Consider the following 19,766-nt stretch of genomic DNA (forward strand, 5'->3'; position numbering starts at 1 on the left):
GCGCACCCCTTTCCGCTCGGCGGCCCTGCCGCCTCCGGTCCTCTAGGGCTTCCGCTTGCGTAGCCGGAAGGCCCTCGCAGCCTATGCTCTGCTCCTGGACGCGCCCCCAAATAAAGTTTTTTGAGTTCAAAAGCAAGCGCTTAAAAAAAAAAAAAAACTAAAAAAACTCCAACGCTTCCTTTCTGGAACCGCGGCCGTTGAACCCGGGGTGACGCCAGTGAGTGGCGTGTGGCGCCGGCGTGATGGCCGAGTCCCCGGCGTTTCTCTCCGCTCAGGACGAGGGGTGCGTCTCGCTTTTTTTTTTTCTTGCGCACTTGGGAGGAAAAAAAAAAACAAAAAACCCACGTTGGGTGAGGAAGCTGTGGGCGTGCGGTCGGGGTCGCCGGATCCTCAAGCCGAGAGTTCGAGTCCCGCCTCGGCTCGCTGTGCTAGCGAGCGTCAGGACCTAGCTAGATCCGCTGTGTACCTTCTTCCCTGTTTTCACGTATCCTCAGCGCTTGAGAAGCTGTGAGGCAGGAGGATTGCTGCGAGTTGGAGCCAGCTTGCGCTGGTAGTGAGTTCGAGTCCACTGTGGAAAAGTAGGAAAAGCTTGTCTCTAACAAGCGAGGAGGAAAAGCGCTGCGGGGGCCACAGTTAGGACTCACACCTACTGCGGTGTGTGTTGGTGGTGTGGGTCCAACTAATACTCTTACAACGTTTGAATAATTTTGTGTGTGCTCACACATGCCGTTATTCAGAGGACAGCTCTGGAGCCGGGTTTTCTTTCAACTCCCGGGAGTTTAGAGACAACTCAGGCGGCCAGATTTATCAAGTGCCTTTACCCGCTGAGCCATCCCACTGGCCCCCAAAATAAGTATCATTAGACGTAGGTCACTAGCAGAAGCTTGCAATTTTCACATTTAGAATTCCCTCCCCCCCTATACACACTTCGCGTGAAATGTGTGTTAGGCACAATAGATTCACCAAAACAGCTGATAGCAAAATGGAACAATTAGTGGGACGTTAGTTTATATTTAAATTTAAAGTTATGTAAAACTTACAAATTGCTGACTGTAATGGAATTTTCCACTGTAATGGTTTGGAACTGGTTGAGTGGCCCTGGGAGGCAAACCTGTGGATAAAGGGGAATTACAGTTTGCTACGACTTCGAGGGCGGAAGTTATAAGGAAGAGCAAAAATAAGCATTGGCTAAATAGCCAGTCTTTGTTTGGTTGGTTTACTTTTGACACCCAGTTATTCTGTGGTAGAGGATGACCTTGAGCGCCCAATACCTCGCCCCCATCATAGAGGTGAGCCACCATGCTAGGCTCCAAATTCATATTTCAAATACTTTAGTTTCAAATAATTTAATCAGTTGTAGGTGTTGGGGGAGGGCGGCACTCACCTGTGATGTCACCCAGGAATGGGGGAGAGTCCCGTCCCCTTTGTCCTACCTTGTTGGGTTCTGGGGATGGACCTCAGGTGCCTTCTCCTGCTGAGGCAGGTCCCCAGCCCTTGGAATCGTTTCTAGGTGCTTAGGTGTGGCTTCGCCTGGCCGTGAGTACAGTGTCTGTGCCTCCAGAATTAATCAGGCCCTGTTTTGGGAATCCTGCCTCTAGGAGCCTCCCGGCTTCCTCCTAACCCAAGGATCTCCTGGGGGGCGGAGGGGGGGGCTGCAGGACAGGTTGGGGGCAGGCGGGCGGGTCATAGAAAACTCTGGTTGATGTGCGCCCTCTCCCTCTCTGTTTCCACACTGACACTGATTCAGTTCTAATTCTAGGAGTTAAAAAGCAAGTTTGAAGGGCTTCAAAACCTCACAGTCCAAATGTGGGGTTTTTGTTTGTTTGTTTGAATTTTTAGTTTTTTTTTTTTTTTTTTTTTTTATATAGTTCCTCTTCAAGGACTCCTGAAGCAATGCTCAACTAGTTTAAAAGTCAGAACAAGGCACTTGAGTTTGTAGACATGTAATAAATTCAACAGAGATGATTGGGGCAGAGGAAGCTGATGAGCTAAGCACTGTACACTGCTGTACGCTAAAAGGTTAATGTTTCAGGAACCAGACAGAGGGCTCAGTCATAGAGAGAGGAGGGGGGAGAGGCCTGCTCTTGCACAGGACGCAAGTTTCGTGCCCAACACCCAGGTCTGGGGTTCACAGCCACCTGTAACTCTAGCTCTAGGGGTTCCAGAGCCCCTGGCAGGCACCTGCACGAACCCCACCCATATCAGGGAAATGCAAGTCAAAACTACTTTGAGATTTCTTTTTTGTCTTTCTAAGCGATTGACCTAGGACCAGAGCCTGTTTGATTGCAAGACCAGTCCTTAACCACATTGCTGACGTAGTTTCTGATTTAGAAAAAGAAATTGAGTAGATAGAAAATAAAATGATCGGTTGAGTTTTGCGGCAGAACCCAGTATTACAGTCTGCTCACTGGCCATGACAGTACAGTTGCAAGTTTTCTTGGGTCTTCTGCCTTCTTCTCTCCGGTCCTTCACCCACCCTTCCTTCCCCTCCCCTCTCCTTCCCTCCCCTCCTTTTCCCTCCCCTCCCTTCCCTTTCCTCCCCTTCCCTTCCCTTTTTCCTCCCCCCCTCTCCTTCCCATCCCTTCCTCCCCCTCCCTCCCTCCTTCCTTCTCTTCTTCCTTCCTTCCTTCCTCCCTCCCTTCTTCCTTCCTTCCTTCCTCCCTCCCTCCTTCCTTCCTTCCTCCCTCCCTCCTTCCTTCCCTCTGTCCAAATGGATCTTACATACCTACCCCAGGAAGACCTTAATCTACTGCTCCTCTTCCTGCTGTCCTCTGGGGCAAGGGTCACAGCTGTGCCAGTGTCTGTCCTGTTCTGCAGCTTCACCCCTATAAGACGAGTGAGCAACATGTGAGTTCCGTCTGTCTCCTGTCTATAAAGCGGGTAAAAGTGGTGCGCCTTCAACAGTCGCAGGAAAAGGGATTTGGATCCAAATGAGGTGTTCCAGAAACTAAAAGCGGGCATGCCTTCTTAATCTACTGAGTAATGCAAGATATTGGACTCTCTCTCCTAGGTCCTTTGCATATCTTACGATTAAGGACAGAATACCGCAGATCTTAACCAAGGTTATTGATACATTGCATCGACATAAAAGTGAATTTTTTGAAAAACATGGAGAGGTAAGAATTATATCTCAGCTTTAATTTTGTGCTAGTTCTTCAGGAGAATAACAGTATTTATAGAAGGTTTCTGCTCTCACGTAAAGACTTGTGTCTGGCACAAACACCTACCTGCTTTTCTGGGTTGAGGTAGCCTCCGGTTGACCTGTGTGCTAACTGCTTAACCTCACTACACATACTTAACGGTCAGAAATGATGACCTTCTCTGAAGAGCTTTTGAGGTTTCACAGCTACCTTATTACAGTATTTGTATGACTAATCGGAGGCCTTGAGTCCCACAAGTGTGAGAGTGAAGGGCAGTATGAATTACAGTTGGTGGACAAGCCAGTGTGATTAAATACGGGAAAGATTTGCTGGTTGGGGTAGAGTACAACTTTAAAATTCACCTTGCCTGTTTAATCAACAGATGAGAAAAAAAATCCTAAGTAATTATGTGGATGTGGATAAAGCCTCTGAAGCTCTGACCTGGTTATCTGTGGATTGTGCTGCGTGCACCTGCACCGTCTCCTCCCCCTCCCCCTCCCTCCCCCCCCCCATTTTCTTTCAAGATAAAGTTTTGAGTGAGATAAAGTTTTGAGTATGTAAAGATCTTGAACTCTTGGATTACAGTTGTGAGCCACCACATACAGATTGTACACTGCTGGAGAAAGAACACAAGAGTCTCCTCCTCCCCATCCCCTCCCCCTCCGCTCTCCCCTCCCCTCCCCCTTCTTTCCACCCATGCCTTCTGGATGGCAGGCATGCACTTTGCCACCAGAGCCGCATGCCGTCGTGTCCTGTACATTTCTTGAGCACGTTGCAGTGAAGATTCAGAGTGGGGATTAGTAATGTTTGGTTTTGTTTTTTTTTTTTGAGACATTTTGATTTCTAGTATTTTGGTTTTCCTGTGTAGCCATGGCTGTCCTAGAACTCACTCTGAAGGCCATGCTGCCCTTGAACTCACAGAGATCCACCTGCCTCTGCCTCCTGAGTACAGGGACTGAAGGCGTCTGCCCACACCACCAGGCTGTAGTGATTCTTTATTGGCCTGATTGAAATGAAACAAGGGCGGGCACAGGCGTTTTGAGTGTAGAGTTATCTTTATGTATTTATTTTATGTGTGTGATTATGTATATGGGTGTTTGATCTCTTGTATGTCTGTGTCCCACACACAGCATAGCATGCAATGGCCGTGAAGGTCAGAACCCAGGAACTGAAGTTACAGATGGGTTTGTGTGACTGAGGGAACCAAACCCAGGTCTTTAGCAGTTTCTTTTTAAATAAATCCTGGTATAATACAAGACCATTTTTACTTTCCGCTCCCCTCTTGAGACTATCCAATTTAGGCTGGCCTTGAGCGCAGAGCCTTCTGCCTTGCTTCCCGGCTAGGTCAGAGGCTTACAGCTCCACACCCCCACTCCCTGTTATTTGTTTATGGCTGATGTCTCGCTCATCTTGGACACTGACATTGGGCTGATGGGTGTTCCCAGTGTATTATACATACATGCAGCTTCATCTGGATGGGTGTTCCCATTGTATTATACATACATGCAGCTTCATCTGGATGGGTGTGTGTATTTTACATACATGCAGCTTCATCTGGATGGGTGTGTGTATTATACATATATGCAGCTTCATCTGGATGGGTATGAGTATTTCACATACATGCAGCTTCATCTGGATGGGTGTGTGTATTATACATACATGCAGCATCATCTGGATGGGTGTGTGTATTATACATACATGCAGCATCATCTGGATGGGTGTGTGTATTATACATACATGCAGCTTCATCTGGATGGGTGTGTGTATTTTACATACATGCAGCTTCATTTGGACGGGTGTGTGTATTAAGCATAATCAAGCCAAATCTAGGTGCTTTGCTTAAATGATCGCCTCCTTCACGTAAACACTACTATGTAAAAGTAACTTGTTCTTATGTTGCAATTTTTCTCTGGGAGGCTTACTGCCTCCAGCTGCTTACCTAGGCCTAGTCCTGGAAGTTTCCAGCTTCCAATCTAATCTAGGCCTAGAATGTCTTCACCCTCTGAGACTCACTGCTGAGTAAGCTCACCCTTCCTGGTTCTCTCTGAACTCCAGCTGACTGGTTCAACTCAACTGTTCTCGCTCAAACTCCTCTCTCCGCCTCTGAACTGGCCTCAGACTGTCTCTGGCAGGCTGTTCTAATCTCTGGCTTCTTCTTGTTCTCTGGCTTTTTATGTGCCTAGCTTGTTTTCTTCAACCTGTCTCTGCACAACTGTCCTGGTAACACTGCCTGCTCTCCCTCCCAACTCTCCTGCACTGCTCTCCACGCACTCTGCTGTGTTCCTGCACTGTCTCTACCTCAAGTAGCTTCCCTTTCCTCTTTTCTCATGAGAATTGGGCGTATCCTGTTCTGTCAAGTCTTTCTCTGATTCGTCACTTTGTTTGCCTCTCAATTAGACTTCAATTTTAAACATGGGTGCTTCCTTCCACAAACTAACTTCTCCTTTACTGTTTGGAGTTAAAGGTGAGTACTAAGGGCCTGTCTGTATTCCAGCCAGAGGGATTAAAGGTGTGTGCTAAGGGCCGAGCCATAGCTAGAAACAGGTTTAAATATCTTGGAACACAAACAACCAGAAGTCTTTTATAATTTGGATTTTTTCAACTGTAGTGACCAAAAATGTAGTGGTGGGTCACATCTCATTGTGTAGCTTCAGCCTGTGTGCTCATTGTGAGTAGGTGGCGATTTGGTTAAGCATTAGAAAGCAAGGTCTGTTGTCAGTGCGGCCCTGTCCCATTTCACTGTGCTGGGGACAGGACAGTATTAAAACCCTGGCCTGAGTAGCGTCAGCTCTCTGTCGCTGTCTTGTCTTAGGTGGTGTGTCTCTCGTCAGTCTGTCTCTGTGAAACTCTCCCAGGAAAACTGCCTCCTCCTCCCTCTCTGCTGCTGTAGTCCCTCTCTCAGCTCTACCGCTGGAACCTCTTAGGGCCCCCACACTTTCTAGCCTCTCTCCTTTGGCTCTGTGAGCAATATGACATCTTCAAGGGAACCATGTCTGTCTTGTGGTTCTCAAAAGCCCATCCATCCCCTTAGACTACCTGATAGGGTAGATGTTGACTCTCTTGGGGTGTCACAGACCTCATTTATTTGTCTCTGACTCTGAACACAGTACCTGGAACATCAGAAAATGTTTGAATTGAAGTGAAACAAGATAAAAATCAGGTATTGACGCCACATTAATTCCTGGCTCTTATAAACAGCTGATGCCAACAGCCCTGTACAAATCTCAGCTGGGCCCAGGCGTGCGGGTGAATGTCTTCAGTCCCCGAACCTGAGAGGCAGAGGAAAGTGAAGCTCTGTGAGTTCAAGGCTAGTCCGGGCCATGCTGTGACTTCCAGGTCAGCAAGCACTACACAGTGAGGCCCTGTCTCCAAGCAAACAAAATCTCAATTATAGCTTATCCTTAAATCGTCTATTCAAATGACAGACCGTAGGGAGAGTTGCAGAGGGTAAGTGTGGAGGCCACACTGGAGAGATGCTTGCTGACTTAGAGCATTTACTCCATGAACTGGAGGACTGGAGTTGGGATCCCAGCAGCCACAGAGCAAGCCTGCTGTTCTGCAAACCCTGCAACTCCAACTCGGAAAGACCTGTGCTCTCTTTTGGCCTCTGCATGTGCACATACATGTTTTTGTGAATGCACACGTGAATGTGCACACATACAGAGGCACATACGTAAACAAGTAAAACTTCAAAAAAGGAAAAACAATGTATTGTGTGAGAATGTGGCTCAGTGGCTGAGCATGTGCTTAGTATGTCAGCCTTGGGTTCAGTCTCCAACCACAGGCACACCACACATGTGCATGCGCGCACACATACACACACACACACACACACACACACACACACACATACAGACTTTCAGGCTTAGTTTCTAAAACTTGGTAGTTTTTGCATCTTCTAACATTGTGACCCTGCAAATCTCTTAAAACCTCAGCCTCTGGCAGCAAAGTGGATCCTACTTGATACCAAGAAGATCTGGGTGTGGGGTTAGCGTGGTGATTGACAGCCCGCAGAGCACGTACGAGGTACTGGCTTCCATTCTGTGCAGAGGGAGGAGAGTGAGGCTAGCTCGGCAAAGTGATGGCATTAAAACACAATAGGGACTTCCCGTGTAACAACAGTCTTCTAGAACCCTCCCTTCACGTAGCCCAGGCTGGCCTCAGGCTCTGTACAGCCTGTGCTGGTGTTAGCCCTTTCCTTTGATCCTGCGTCTCAGCTTCACAAGCACTGGGATGACCGCGGCCCTCCGCCCTTCAGCTGTGTCTTCTTTCCACCACACACGTGTTTTGTTGGTGTGTAGTCGAGGCACTGTGCTGTTATCCCATCTTGTGTCCCCTCTGATGTGTCGCAGGGATGGGGCATCTGCCTGCCACTGACCTGGGCCAAGGATATAGGCTGGAGAGCAGCCCGGAGGAACTCCGAGTGCAGGTTCCCTTCCTGGTCATGGCACTGGAGACGGCCAGCGGGAAAGGTGCAGGGGCGCTAGTGGCCTTCCTCTGCCTTGCTCAGCCTCCAAACGGAAAGGCCAGGTCTTAGCAGGAAAGAGAGGTCGATAAGATCATATAAAAGTCAAAGTGTGGCTTTAAAACTGTTTCCTTCTTCACTTTAGGTCTCTGAGCCCCGAAGCCCTGGAGGAATGGGCTTCCGTGGGCACCGCACACTGCAAAGCTCTTTCTTTCCCTTCTATGCTTTCGCAGGAAGGCGTCGAAGCTGAAAAGAAAGCCATCTCTCTTCTCTCGAAGCTGCGGAACGAGCTGCAGACAGACAAGCCAATCGTCCCCTTGGTGGACAACTATGTGGACGCCGACGCGTGGAATCAGTACCTGGAGTATCAGCGGAGCCTTCTGAACGAGGGCGACGGGGAGCCACGCTGGTTCTTCTCGCCCTGGCTGTTCGTAGAGTGCTACATGTACCGGAGAATTCACGAAGCCATCATCCAGAGGTAAGTGCACCGCCCGGGCGGCCAGCGTGCTTAGCTAACTGACAGCTGTTTCTGAGAGGTCATCAGCCCGCAGGATGGCTCAGCAGGTTGGGGCTCGCTGCCAGAACTTCCGGAAGGAGAGAACCCAGTCTCCAACGCTGTCCTTTGATCTGGCTGCCATAGGCTTACCATGTCACGTGAGCACCCGCAATAAATAAATGGATGTAAGTAGAGATTTTTACAGTAAAAACAAATAGTGCGTACTGAATAAAAAGGTTAATTTGAAATTTAAGATGGAGCTGGGTTTTTTGGTGGCCACCTTTAACCTCTGCACATGAAGGGTAGAAGCAGGCGGATCTCTGAGTTCAAGGCCAGCCAGAACTACATAGTGAGGCCTTACTTTTTTTTTTCTTTTTTTAAATTGAGGTAGATGCTGGATAGTGGTAGTGCAAGCCCTTAAACCCAGCACCTGGGAGGCAGAGGCAGAGGCAGGTGGATCTCTGTGGAGGCCAACCTAGCCAAAGCAACACAGGTGAACTTGTCTCTAAAAAAACAAAAAAACAAAACAAAAGCCAAAAACAATTACCAAAGGAGCAAAGAAAGCAAATGCTGCATGGTGACAGGGGGCACGTGGATGGGCGGGGCGGCCTGTCAGGCTAGTCAGGAGCAGCGAGGAGGGAAGCCCGGGCTCTGCTCGCTCTCCTGGTGTGGCCAGGGGCTGTGCTGCCCACATTAGGATGATCGAGATAATGTCACAGGCCTGCCTGTTCAGGGATTTGCCTCCAAGGGAGCTCTAGATCCTTACGCTGATGACATAATGATGATCTGAGTATACCATTACGATAAGATACCAGTCAGAAAAGGGACGCTCTCACATACTCTCTTAATCTTTCTTCTGCTTTCTTTTAGTTTTAAAGATTTGTGTGTTTATATGCACTGTTTGTGTGTGTGTGCACTATCTGCATGTACATGTTTTTATATATATGTGTAATGTGTGTATATGTGTGTGTGTGTGTGTGTGAGTATGGTCATGCATGTGTGAGTGCCAGCAGAGGCTGGAGGCCTCTGGATCCCCTAGAACTGGAGCTACAAGAGATTCTAAGTTAATAGATTTGGGTGCTGGGAACAGAACCTGGGTCCTGGAAGAATAGGAAGTGCTCTTTTTTTTTTGGATTTTGGTTTTTCGAGACAGGGTTTCTCTGTGTAGCCCTGGCTGTCCTGGAACTCACTGTAGACCAGGCTGGCCTCGAACTCAGAAATCCGCCTGCCTCTGCCTCCCAAGTGCTGGGATTAAAGGCGTGCACCACCACTGCCCGGCGGAAGTGCTCTTAACCACTGTATTTCTCCAGCCCTGGTATTTTGTTTTTAATGACTAGATTAAAAAACAAAATAAAACAAAAAACCAAAAAACTAAATGTCATATATCTCAAAAACTTAAGATATTTATTTATTTATTTATTTATTTATATGTAAGTACACTATAGCTATCTTTAGACACACCAGCAGAGGGAGTCAGATCCTATTACAGATGGTTGTGAGCCATCATATGGTTGCTGGGATTTGAACTCAGGACCTTCGGAAGAGCAGTTGGTGCTCTTAACCGCTGAGCCATCTCTCCAGCCCTTCCAAAAACTTTTTATAGATCATTTATTCTATTTACCTTTTCTTAAGAAATTCTGATGTGCATCTGTTTTATAGCGCAAAAGAAGAGGTGATGGTAATTGGTCTTTCAGTTTATAGGTTCCAAAAATACAAGTTTGATGTAGGATCAATCCTTTTGTACCTGTTTCTTTTTCTTTTTTAAAGATTTACTTATTTATTTATTATATGTGAGTACACTGTAGCTGTCTTCAGACACACCAGAAGAGGGCATCAGATCTCATTACAGATGGTTGTGAGCCACCATGTGGTTGCTGGGATTTGAACTCAGGACCTTCAGAAGAGCAGTCAGTGCTTATAGATGGCTGAAACCATCTCTCTAGCCTTTGTACCTGTTTCTAGACACCATAGTGCAGCTCAGTCTCCATGACCAGCCTGCAGCACTGTGGTTGCTATCACACCTGGGGAAGGAAGGCAGGAATGGCCAGCTGGGCGGTGGTGGCGCACACCTGTAATCCCAGCACTCTGGGAGGCAGAGGCAGGCGGATTTCTGAGTTCGAGGGCAGCCTGGTCTACAGAGTGAGTTCCAGGACAGCCAGGGCTACACAGAGAAACCCTGTCTTGAAAAAGCCAAATCTTAAAAAAAAAAAAAAGAAAAGAAAAGAAAAGAGAAGAAAAAGGAATGGCCAGGGGGATAGAGACATCAGGCAGCTAGTGAACATGGTTGAGAAGACCCTCCCAAGACTGGCTTCAGTGAGACAGCACGTTTAATTGGGAGAACAAAGGCTATTTAAACCTTGAGGGAGTGGGTAGGGGTCTTTGGGGCGAGTGTACATCGCTGTCAGGGGCCAAAACAGTGTGATGCCTCGCATGCATGGAGGGGACTTTCAGATCTGCCGGACATAGCCTTACGAGGAGAGGAAGCTCACCCTGGCTGTTAGGCTGTGTGACCTCTCCAAGGGGCAAGGGCGGGGTATGCGGGCCTGGGCCTTGTGGGGGGCTTTGCTGCTCCTACTGATCTCAGAACCAGATTTCTGGGTTTGAACATACCTCAACCCCACTCTTGATCCTGACCAGCTCCCCCAGTCCCACAGCTCCCTGACCCCAAAATCATAGCATGATTTAAAGTAATTGATCAAAGCCAGTTTGAGAAACTGATGCAGCCAGGCAATGATGGCACACGCCTTTAATCTCAGCACTTGGGAGGCAGAAGCAGGCCTGGTCTACAGAGTGGGTTCCAGGACAGCCAGGATTACACAGAGAAACCCTTTCTGGGGGGGGGGGGTGGGAGAAACTGAGGCAAAAAGAGTGTATGTTTGAAGGCAGCCTGAGTTGTATACCAAGTTCTAGGTTACCTTCAGGGTGCGGCCTGGTGAAAGGAAGAAAAGAAGGGAGTAAGAAATGAATGAACCAACCAAACCAATACTAATTACAAAACACTCATTTTAGGAAAGAATATAACTTTTGAGTCTAGTTTTTGCTGAACAGATACATCCTAGAACTTGGTTTCATCTTTGGGAACAAATACTTGACCTGGGTCAGGTTTGTTGTCGTCGTCATCGTTTGTTTTGTTTTGTTTTTTTGCCTGCTTTTAAGCTGTTTATTGATTATATATGTCTTAGGGTTTTACTGATGTGAACAAACACCAGGTCCAAGGCAAGTCTTATAAAACAACTTTTAGTTGGGGCTGCCTTACTGGGTCAGAGATTCAATCCAGTATCATCCAGGCAGTCATGGTGCAGGAGGAGCTGAGAGTTCTGCATCTTCATCTCAAGGCTGCTAGAAGACTCATTTCCAGGCGGCTAGGATGAGGGTTGTAAAGCCCACAGTCACAGTGACACACCTACTCCAGCAGGGCCACACCTTCTAATGCCACAGTGCCACTCCCTGGGCTGAGCATAGACCAACCATCACAATATATACATGTTTTTTCTTCCTGAGACATGGTCTTGGTGTCTTTGAACTCCCATATCCCAGGCTGGCTTCAAAACCACAGTCCTCCTGTCTCAGCCCCCTTAGTGCTGAGATTACAGGTGAGTGCCGCCACCCCTGGCTGCTAAGCGTTAGAACTGAAACAGTGTGAGCAGCTGTGGCGGCTTCGTCCACGGTGGGTTCATCAGGATCTGTGCACAGTGTTCACAGTTGTCCACACTGCCGAGGACTGCTGCACACTGAGCCTTCAGTCCGCCACTCTGCGGTGCTGATAGCTTAGCTGTTCCAGTTTTTATAAAGAACGAAGCTACAAACATTGTAATACGGGTTTTTGGGTTAGATTTATTTTACTTTTCATTTTATGTGTGTGTATGCTTTGTCTGCATGTTTGTCTGTGCTCCACTTGCACTCCCCTTGGACTGGAGTTACAGATGGTTAGAGCTTCCACCGGGTGCTGGGAATTGAACCTGTGTCCTCTGGAGGAGTAGCCCGTGCTCTTAGCCACTGAGCCCTGTTTCATCTGCCCAGTTGTAACATGTGGATGATGATGATGATGATGTGTGTGTGTGTGTCTATTGGGAATAGTGTTGTGTGGGTTGTTGGCTCAGGGCAGATGGCCATACACAGCCTCATGGATTCTGAAGGAGTGAATGTTCTAAAGGGAGGAACTTCACATATCTGTGTGATATTTGTTCCCTTAGTCATAACAAAAGTTCATGTTCATATCTGAGCTATGACTTTAATCAATAACTATTACTTAAAGAACATGGGTTGGCAGACCTTGCTGTAGAGAGCTAGAGTATTTTATCTTTCTAGGCCAATGGTCTTTGTCATAGCCACAGTTTTGCCACCATGTTGTGATAGCCATAGCTCCCATGTCAGTGTGTATTCCAGTGTGACACCCAGCCTCCAGTTCCCTACGGCACACAACACAGCACACAACACAGCACACTCTCTTCCTTCCCTCCCTCCCTTTGCTGGCCTAGAATTCACTGTGAATTCAGGTTGGCTCCAAATTCCAGAAAATCCTCCTGCCTCAGCCTTCTACAGGCATAGGCTCCCATGCCTATTGCTTCTCTTCTGCTTAGCTGCTCGCCCTTCTTGGTTTTTGGGTCACACAGAACAGGCCTCCCTGGGTCTGTGGGAATTGTTTGCCACCCCATGTATGAACTTGTGCATCCAAATGGCCTCTTGTCCTTTTAAATCACCTTGAGGGACTGGCTGGTTTCAACAATGCTGTGATTGCTAAAATTACCTTTTAATTCATTGGAATTGATTTCCAAGCCCATTTCCAGTCCTCAGAAAGGAAAGGCAGTTTGATTAATTTTGAGTCACTCCGAGTTTTGTAATCAGAATGCTTTTACTCACCTTGATTGTGGTCTGTTCACTGACATTGCTGAGTGACCTTTGCCCGTTGCCAAGAGAGCGCCCCAGTCACTGACAGTGTTTAATAATATGCCACAGGTTCTGAAGAAAGTTCCCAAAGAGGAGCTGCAAAGTGCTTGGCAATGACAGCACCCTTGGAGGAGAGCTGTGGCCTCCACCTCCCTGCTGGTCAGGAGCAGCAGCAGCACCTGGTATGTCATCATAAGAACAGTCTTGCTGAAAGTTGAGGCAGGAGGACTGCCAGGAGGTCTAGGTCAGCCTGGACTACACAGAGGGAAGCTGTCTCAAAACAAGATCAAACAAGCAGACCTCATTACATGAGACCGCCATTGTTTATATCCTGACACGGACGGCCTGTGAAGAATGTAGCCCACTGCAAACATGGGTTAATCAGGATGTCTTTTCCGTTCCTTAATGGCTGTCATATCAGTACTTATTTCTTAGTTACTTCTCACATACCTTCTCATGAAGATGCTAAAGCCATAACACAGGCATCACCTTAGGTCAGAAGTGACACCGCCCAAATCTGCACAAGTGACCCCCTAGTATTTACAGGGTGTTCCGTTTCCTCGGGGCTTTCTGGCTGCTGCTCCTGGTGATCACGGCATTCGTGACGCGTGTTCACTCTCCATTCTTGTCATTAGGAGCCCTCTACATAGGGGATGGCAGGATGTCTAAAAAGTAGTTAGTTACCTTGTAATCTCCTTTCCCTCTGGTGGGAAATGGCCATGGACAGTCTGTATAATTTCAAGGTAGTTTTAGTAGCTTTACTGAGAGTTCCAGTTTTGCTTTGTTACTTTCTTTGAGATAGGATCTCACTATGTAGCCGTAGTGGTCTGGAATGAGGGCCAGGCTTGCCTTGAACTCCCAGAGATCCATCTGCCTTTGCCTGTGGTGTAGCAGGTTAAAGGGGTGTGCCACCAGCCATGCCTGGCCCAGAGGTTTGTTTTTGTGTGACTGAGTGGTTGGTGCTGTGTCTCGGATGTGTTGGTTCCTGAGATGGCAGTGCTGTCGTCCTGTTAGGGAACTGCGGTCACCCGAGCAAGGGCTGTTGGTTCTTGGTGTTGGTTTAAAGGGTAAGGACTCAGAGAAATGCCTCCCCATGCTTTTCTCTCGCCACAGCCCGCCAATCCATGACTTCGACGTGTTTAAGGAAAGCAAAGAGGAGAACTTCTTTGAGTCGCAGGACTCCATCGATGCTCTGTGTGCGCACTTGCTGCAGCTGAAGCCCGTCAAAGACCTCGGGGAGAACCAGATCCAGGACGAGTTCTTCAAACTCCTGCAGGTATGCGAGGACTGCACGCAGGAGTCACACAGACGCAGATGCACGCTACTTCATGCAGATAGTTAGACAGCAGGAACACTGTTCAGGGTTCTTTTTGACTACTTGTATTTCTTTTTCTTTAGGTTTTTTTTTTTCCCCCTGAACAATCCTTTATGGTAGGTAGCCTGAGATTTAAAAAGGAAGAACTCTGCTGCTAACTATTACTCCTGACAGCTCACTCTTTCAGGAAAATTTCTTTTCTTTTTTTCTTTCTTTCTTTTTTTTTTAAATTTTAATTTATTTACATTTCAAGTGTTATCCCCTTATCCGGTTTCCCCCTTTCCTGGAAACCCCCATCCCATCCCCTTCCCCCTGCTTCTATGAGGGTGTTCCTCCACCCACCCGCCCACTCCCGCCCCGCCCTCGATTCCCCTACACTGGAGCATCTATCGAACTCTCCATAGGACCAAGGACCTCTCCTCCCATTGATACCTGACAAGGCCATCCTCTGCTACATGTGCAGCCGGAGCCATGTGTACCCCTTGGAAACAATTTCTTTGCCCTTTGTTCCATAAGTAGATTCAATCCAGCTGGGCAGTGATGGCACACGCCTTTAATCCCAGCACTTGGGAGGCAGAGGCAGGTGGATTTCTGAGCTCGAGGCCAGTATGGTCTACAGAGTGAGTTCCAGGACAGCCAGGGCTACACAGAGAAACCCTGTCTTGGGGAGGGGGGGATAGACTCAATCCTAAAGGGGAAGGTGTCAGCCGTTTGCCTCCTGCCTTTGGTCTCGCTGCTGTCCACACTATTTCTGCTCCCTCGTAGAGAAGGCCAGAGTTGTCCTCTTGTTCTTTTAGCTCACCGGGAACAGTGATCTGTTTTCAGGCTTCTAGCTCTGTGACTGTCCATGTAAATAATTTTGGACTTACTATGCTAAATGCTAGACAGAGGTTCACAGAAAAACAATGGCCACCTTTGCTGCCTTAGCACCTTTTTATGTTTTGAGACAGCCTTACTCTACCCTGACTGGCTTGTAATTCATATAGTGAAGGCTAACCCAAACTCACAGCAGTCTCCTGCCTCAGTCTCTCAAGTGCTGGGATTGCAGGTGTGAGACACCACACCCAGCTTGGTGCCTGTGATGCTGAGGGCACATGGACGACCTGAGATGGGTTGAAGGGCGTGTGCAGGTCCAGAAGGCACCCCTCATCTGGACCCTTGTGTCAGCTCTGCCGTGTGCACGCAGTCCCTGCAGGCTGGAGGGAAGGAGACTTGGATGAATCATTTGCTTTTGCTTTTTACAATGATTATGGCACACTCTTGCAACAGTGTACTTGTGGCAGTCAGAAAACAAATACACCATGTGGGGTGCGGGGACCAAATCCAGGCTTGGTGGCAAATGCTGGGACCTGCTGAGCCACCTCTTCAGCCCCACTTTGTTTTATTCAAGCCTTGTGTCTTTAAAAAACAAAGTCCATTGATGTAACTGATGTGGTCCATGGTTTGAGTTGTTTGTGTGGTTGGTTTGGTTGTTGAGCCAGAGCCTTCCATGCTGTGCAGACTGGCCCTGGGCCCCACGGTGCAGGTGTGCCTTTTGTTTGAGCCTTCTCCAAGTAGCTGGGAATGTAGTCATGGGCCACCCCACCTAGGCATTTTTCTAACTTTAAAAGTGATAGCTGGGTGTGGTGGTGCACACATTTTATCCCAGCATCTGAAGGGAGAGGCTGGAAGATCTCTGTGAATCCAATTCAAGGCCATTCAGGGCTGGATAGTGAAAACCCATTTCAGAAAAAGTGCATATAAAGGAGAGTAGAGTCTCTCTGGACAATCCTGAGTGTGTGTGTGTGTGTGTGTGTGTGTGTGTTCAGAGCTGCAGTCAGGTCTGGGACTCCAGGTGTGATTTGTGGGTGCTGGAATCGAACTTGGGTCCTCATGATTGCATAGCCAGTGCTCTTAACTGAACTGTCCCTGCAGCCCCTTGGGTGATATTTTTAGAACAAAGTGTTATTGGAGGGCAGTTGTCCGTTTCCATGTTGTCTGCAGTGGCTTCCCTCTAGCCCCCATAGCCAACGTGCGATACAGACCATGCCTTTTTGTGGTGATGCTGAGCTTGCACTCAGGCCTTCAGGGGCTCCAGGCAAGTGCTGGAAGCCTGAGCTTCACCTCAGCTGCTGTGCCAAATGCTTCCATAGCCAAGACTTTGGTGTGCCAGAATATGTAGTACGTCAGTCCACACGTGGGCACAACTCTGCTGTCACTTGGGCTGCAGAACCCGAGCCTTGGGCACCTTACCTGCTGATGGTCTGTAACGGACGATGTTTGAACACAGGTCTGGCTCCAAGCCTGCAGTGCTGCACATGGGATCGTGTAGCTTAAAAACCATAGGATGCACTATTTCCTAGAAAATAGCATTAAGCATTGCTTCAGTATGTAAATAAATAATAAACAAGTGGCCACATTGGGCCTGTGGCTACCATCACCTGGTCTTAAGGATTAGGTTTGGAGATGTCTGTGTGTCCATTTCCACTAGCAAGCAAGCAGGCTAGGGCTCAGGCTGCCGGGTCCTCCTACGGTTGTCTGGTCAGTACAAAGAAATACAACAACTGGGGATGTGGAGAGGCAAGGACCTTGGCCTTTCCTCTTGATCTCCAATTATAAAATAAATTGTGATCCTCTCCCTAAGAGCTTCTGATGGTATTGTAACATCCATGTCTCTAATTAGTATTGCAGGCGCTGATGCTGCTTACAGTTTTTACATATTCACCAAAACATGGTTGTCTTACTTTACTAAATACATATCATGTGATACATTCTGTGTTAGAAACTGTAGGTTTGGTGAGCATTTTTAGAATTTTCTAGAAATAGTATTTTGGGGTACTTTTCTATATAGTGGAGTTGTTGGTTATATAAAAGAGTAATGACTATTTTTTCCGTATTTTTTTTTTTCATTTCAGATTTCCCTCTGGGGGAATAAATGTGATCTGTCTCTCTCAGGTGGAGAAAGTAGTTCTCAGAAGGCCAATGTAATAAATTGTTTGCAGGACCTAAAGCCGTTCATTTTGATAAACGACACAGAATCTGTCTGGGCATTGCTCAGTAAGTTAAAGAAAACAGTAGAAAGACCCGTAGTTAGAGTAGACATTGTTCTGGATAATTCTGGGTTTGAACTGATTACAGATTTAATATTTGCGGACTTTTTGTTATCCTCTGAGTTAGCTACTGAGATTCATCTTCACGGGAAAACTATCCCGTGGTTCGTGTCTGACGTCACTGTGCACGACTTTAATTGGGTGGTGGAGCGGATGAAGAGCAGCGATCTGGAGTCCATGTCCACCTGCGGGGCCAACTGGGAGACCTACGTTGGCATGCGGAGGTGGGTTTACCACGACCATGCGTTTTGGACTCTGCCTCATCCATTCTGTGTGATGCCCCAGGTCGCCCCTGACTTATACGCTGAACTGCAGAAGGCATGTCTTGTTTTATTCAAGGGAGATTTGAATTATAGGAAGCTGATGGGTGACAGAAAGTGGAAGTTCACCGTTCCATTCCATCAGGCTCTGAGTGGCTTCCACCCTGCCCCTCTCTGCAGCATAAGAACATTAAAGTGCGAGCTTCAGGTTGGTCTGCAGCCTGGGCAGGCCGAGCAGCTCACGGCCTCTGATCCCCACTGGCTGACCACGGGCAAGTATGGAGTCTTTCAGTTTGACGGGCCACTCTGACTCCACTCAGGAATTCCTGGCTGCAGAGAGCATGGAAAAGCTCCCTTCAGCCTCAGAAAAGCAGTGCATGGAATCAGGCCTGGCGTCCCGGCACAGGAAGCCCCTGTGCTGTCCTGCTACTGTGGATGAGGCGTCCTTGGAATGTTCCCCCACTGCACTGTTTGGGGTTTTAAGCCAGTTACACTTCTGTTGGAATGTTAGTCACTATTCCAAGTTAAATGTAAAACTTTCAAGTGGTTTTTATGAACTAATTTTTCATTTCAAAGAATGCAAAAAATATAAGTGAATTTTGCTGCTTTAAAAATTAATTGAAAGGTTAGTTAATTCTGTTTTCTTAAACCGAGTGATTATTTAATGTCAAGGAAACTTAAATATTATTTAACTTAGTTTTGGCTCTTGAATTAGTGGCCCAGTGAACACATGCCTTGTAAGAGCTTTCCCGGGAGGCATGCGCACGATGCTTGGACACAGACAGAATTACCTCAGACGTGAACTACAGCCTGCTCTCCTGCACGATTAAGTTTTCAAAGCCCATTTTCTTGTATAGATTTGTATTTTGATTGGCCTGTGGAATGGGTCAAAGCACAAACTGAACATCATAAACATAAACAGACAGAGATTGTCGAAGTATGAGTGCAGTTGTGTTTCCCTTGTCCCTACGATTGCCACGCTGACGTCACCACCACAGGGACGTCCAGATGAACACAGTGTCAGATTGCAGCAGAAGACTGTTCAGCGGATATGACTGTTAGGCATTGTTTTAGATACTGCCAGGCTGAGCTCAGTCTTTATATAGCACGTTGTGTAGTTCCTCACTTCAGACATCTCCATAGTCTGTAAATTCATGTTGCTTTGTTTCAAAACAAATTGGAAATAAAGTTGGAAATGCTTTCTTGTACTGGAATAATAAAATGAATTTTACAGAGAGATCTCATTGGTTTTTATTTGCTTTTGGGATAAGTGAGGGTAAGTAGATTAAACCTGAAGTCTGCACAGTACACTACGTTAGCTGTCACCTGTGGTCACTGTGAGATGGGTGACACTGAAGCTGGACCCTGCTCTTGCAGGTGGGGTTCCTTAGGACGTGTGAAGCCCTCGGATGTGCTTTGTCCTGGTTCACATGTCTGTGTCTGTTTTAAGCATCAGGTCACTGAAATGCTCAGCACATTGTAACGTCATGCAGAATTCCGTGTCTTATCAGGGACACGGAAGAGGCCTTTGGAGCTGTAGACCCAGAGCTTTTCAGGTGTAGAGATGTGAGAGGCAGGTCCCAGGACAGGCCGTTTCATGGGTCTCTTAGGGATAGGGCAGGAGAAACTGCACCTGAGCAGGACTCTGGGACAATGGCAGGAGTCTCACTGTGACAGTTGTTCCTAGTCAAGGGCTTGGGACAACCAGTGTGCCTGCCACCTTTCAGCCTCAGGGTACCCCTTATGTAGTCTCAGGTAGAGGGTTCCACTGCTGTGAAACTACCTGAATGAATGGCCCCTGCGATCCATTGTTAGGTCTTTTTTTTTTTTTTTTTTTTTAACCATCTGCTTGTGCCTCCTGCGCTGGCTGACCGTGATTATTGTGCCCCTGAACAAGATGTACTATGACCTTTCTTTCTTGGTGTGTAGGTTCAAGATGGTATGACTCAGGTCAAGACTTTATAAACCGGGGTCATTTCAATCAAGCTAAGCCCAGCCAGAAAGCTGGCACTACAGACAGCAGACACTAAGCTGGAGCAGGCCCTCTGCTGCTTTCGTATAACATGTAAAGACTTTGTTAATGATGTCCATCTTCGGGTTGTATTGCTATGAGG

General features: G+C 47.5%; 1 protein-coding gene across 3 annotated transcripts; it reads left to right on the forward strand.

Annotated features, from left to right (window-relative positions):
• The first annotated feature begins 61 nt into the window (after positions 1-61).
• Positions 62-18,891, forward strand: Armt1 (acidic residue methyltransferase 1). 3 transcript variants are annotated; one of them, XM_052170008.1, is made up of 5 exons: positions 62-283; positions 3,011-3,116; positions 7,839-8,083; positions 14,102-14,264; positions 17,198-18,891. In XM_052170008.1, the coding sequence occupies exons 1-5, from the start codon at positions 243-245 to the stop codon at positions 17,960-17,962; spliced, it is 1,320 nt and encodes a 439-aa protein (XP_052025968.1). In that variant the 5' UTR covers positions 62-242; the 3' UTR covers positions 17,963-18,891. The 3 variants fall into 3 exon arrangements, with proteins under 3 accessions (XP_052025968.1, XP_052025969.1, XP_052025970.1); XM_052170009.1 differs by lacking the exon at positions 3,011-3,116 and having other exon boundaries at positions 182-283; XM_052170010.1 differs by lacking the exons at positions 62-283; positions 3,011-3,116 and adding an exon at positions 7,080-7,166.
• The last annotated feature ends 875 nt before the right edge of the window (positions 18,892-19,766 follow it).

This window comes from Apodemus sylvaticus, chromosome 23 (genome assembly GCF_947179515.1).
Source record: "Apodemus sylvaticus chromosome 23, mApoSyl1.1, whole genome shotgun sequence".
NCBI lineage: Eukaryota > Metazoa > Chordata > Mammalia > Rodentia > Muridae > Apodemus > Apodemus sylvaticus.

Excerpts from the sequence above, each read along its gene's own strand:
- Armt1 (XM_052170008.1), top strand. The coding sequence starts at position 243 with ATGGCCGAGTCCCCGGCGTTTCTCTCCGCTCAGGACGAGGG. Across the intron at positions 284-3,010 it reads CTCTCCGCTCAGGACGAGGG|GTCCTTTGCATATCTTACGA; the intron begins GTGCGTCTCGCT and ends TCTCTCTCCTAG. Across the intron at positions 14,265-17,197 it reads AGTTCTTCAAACTCCTGCAG|ATTTCCCTCTGGGGGAATAA; the intron begins GTATGCGAGGAC and ends TTTTCATTTCAG.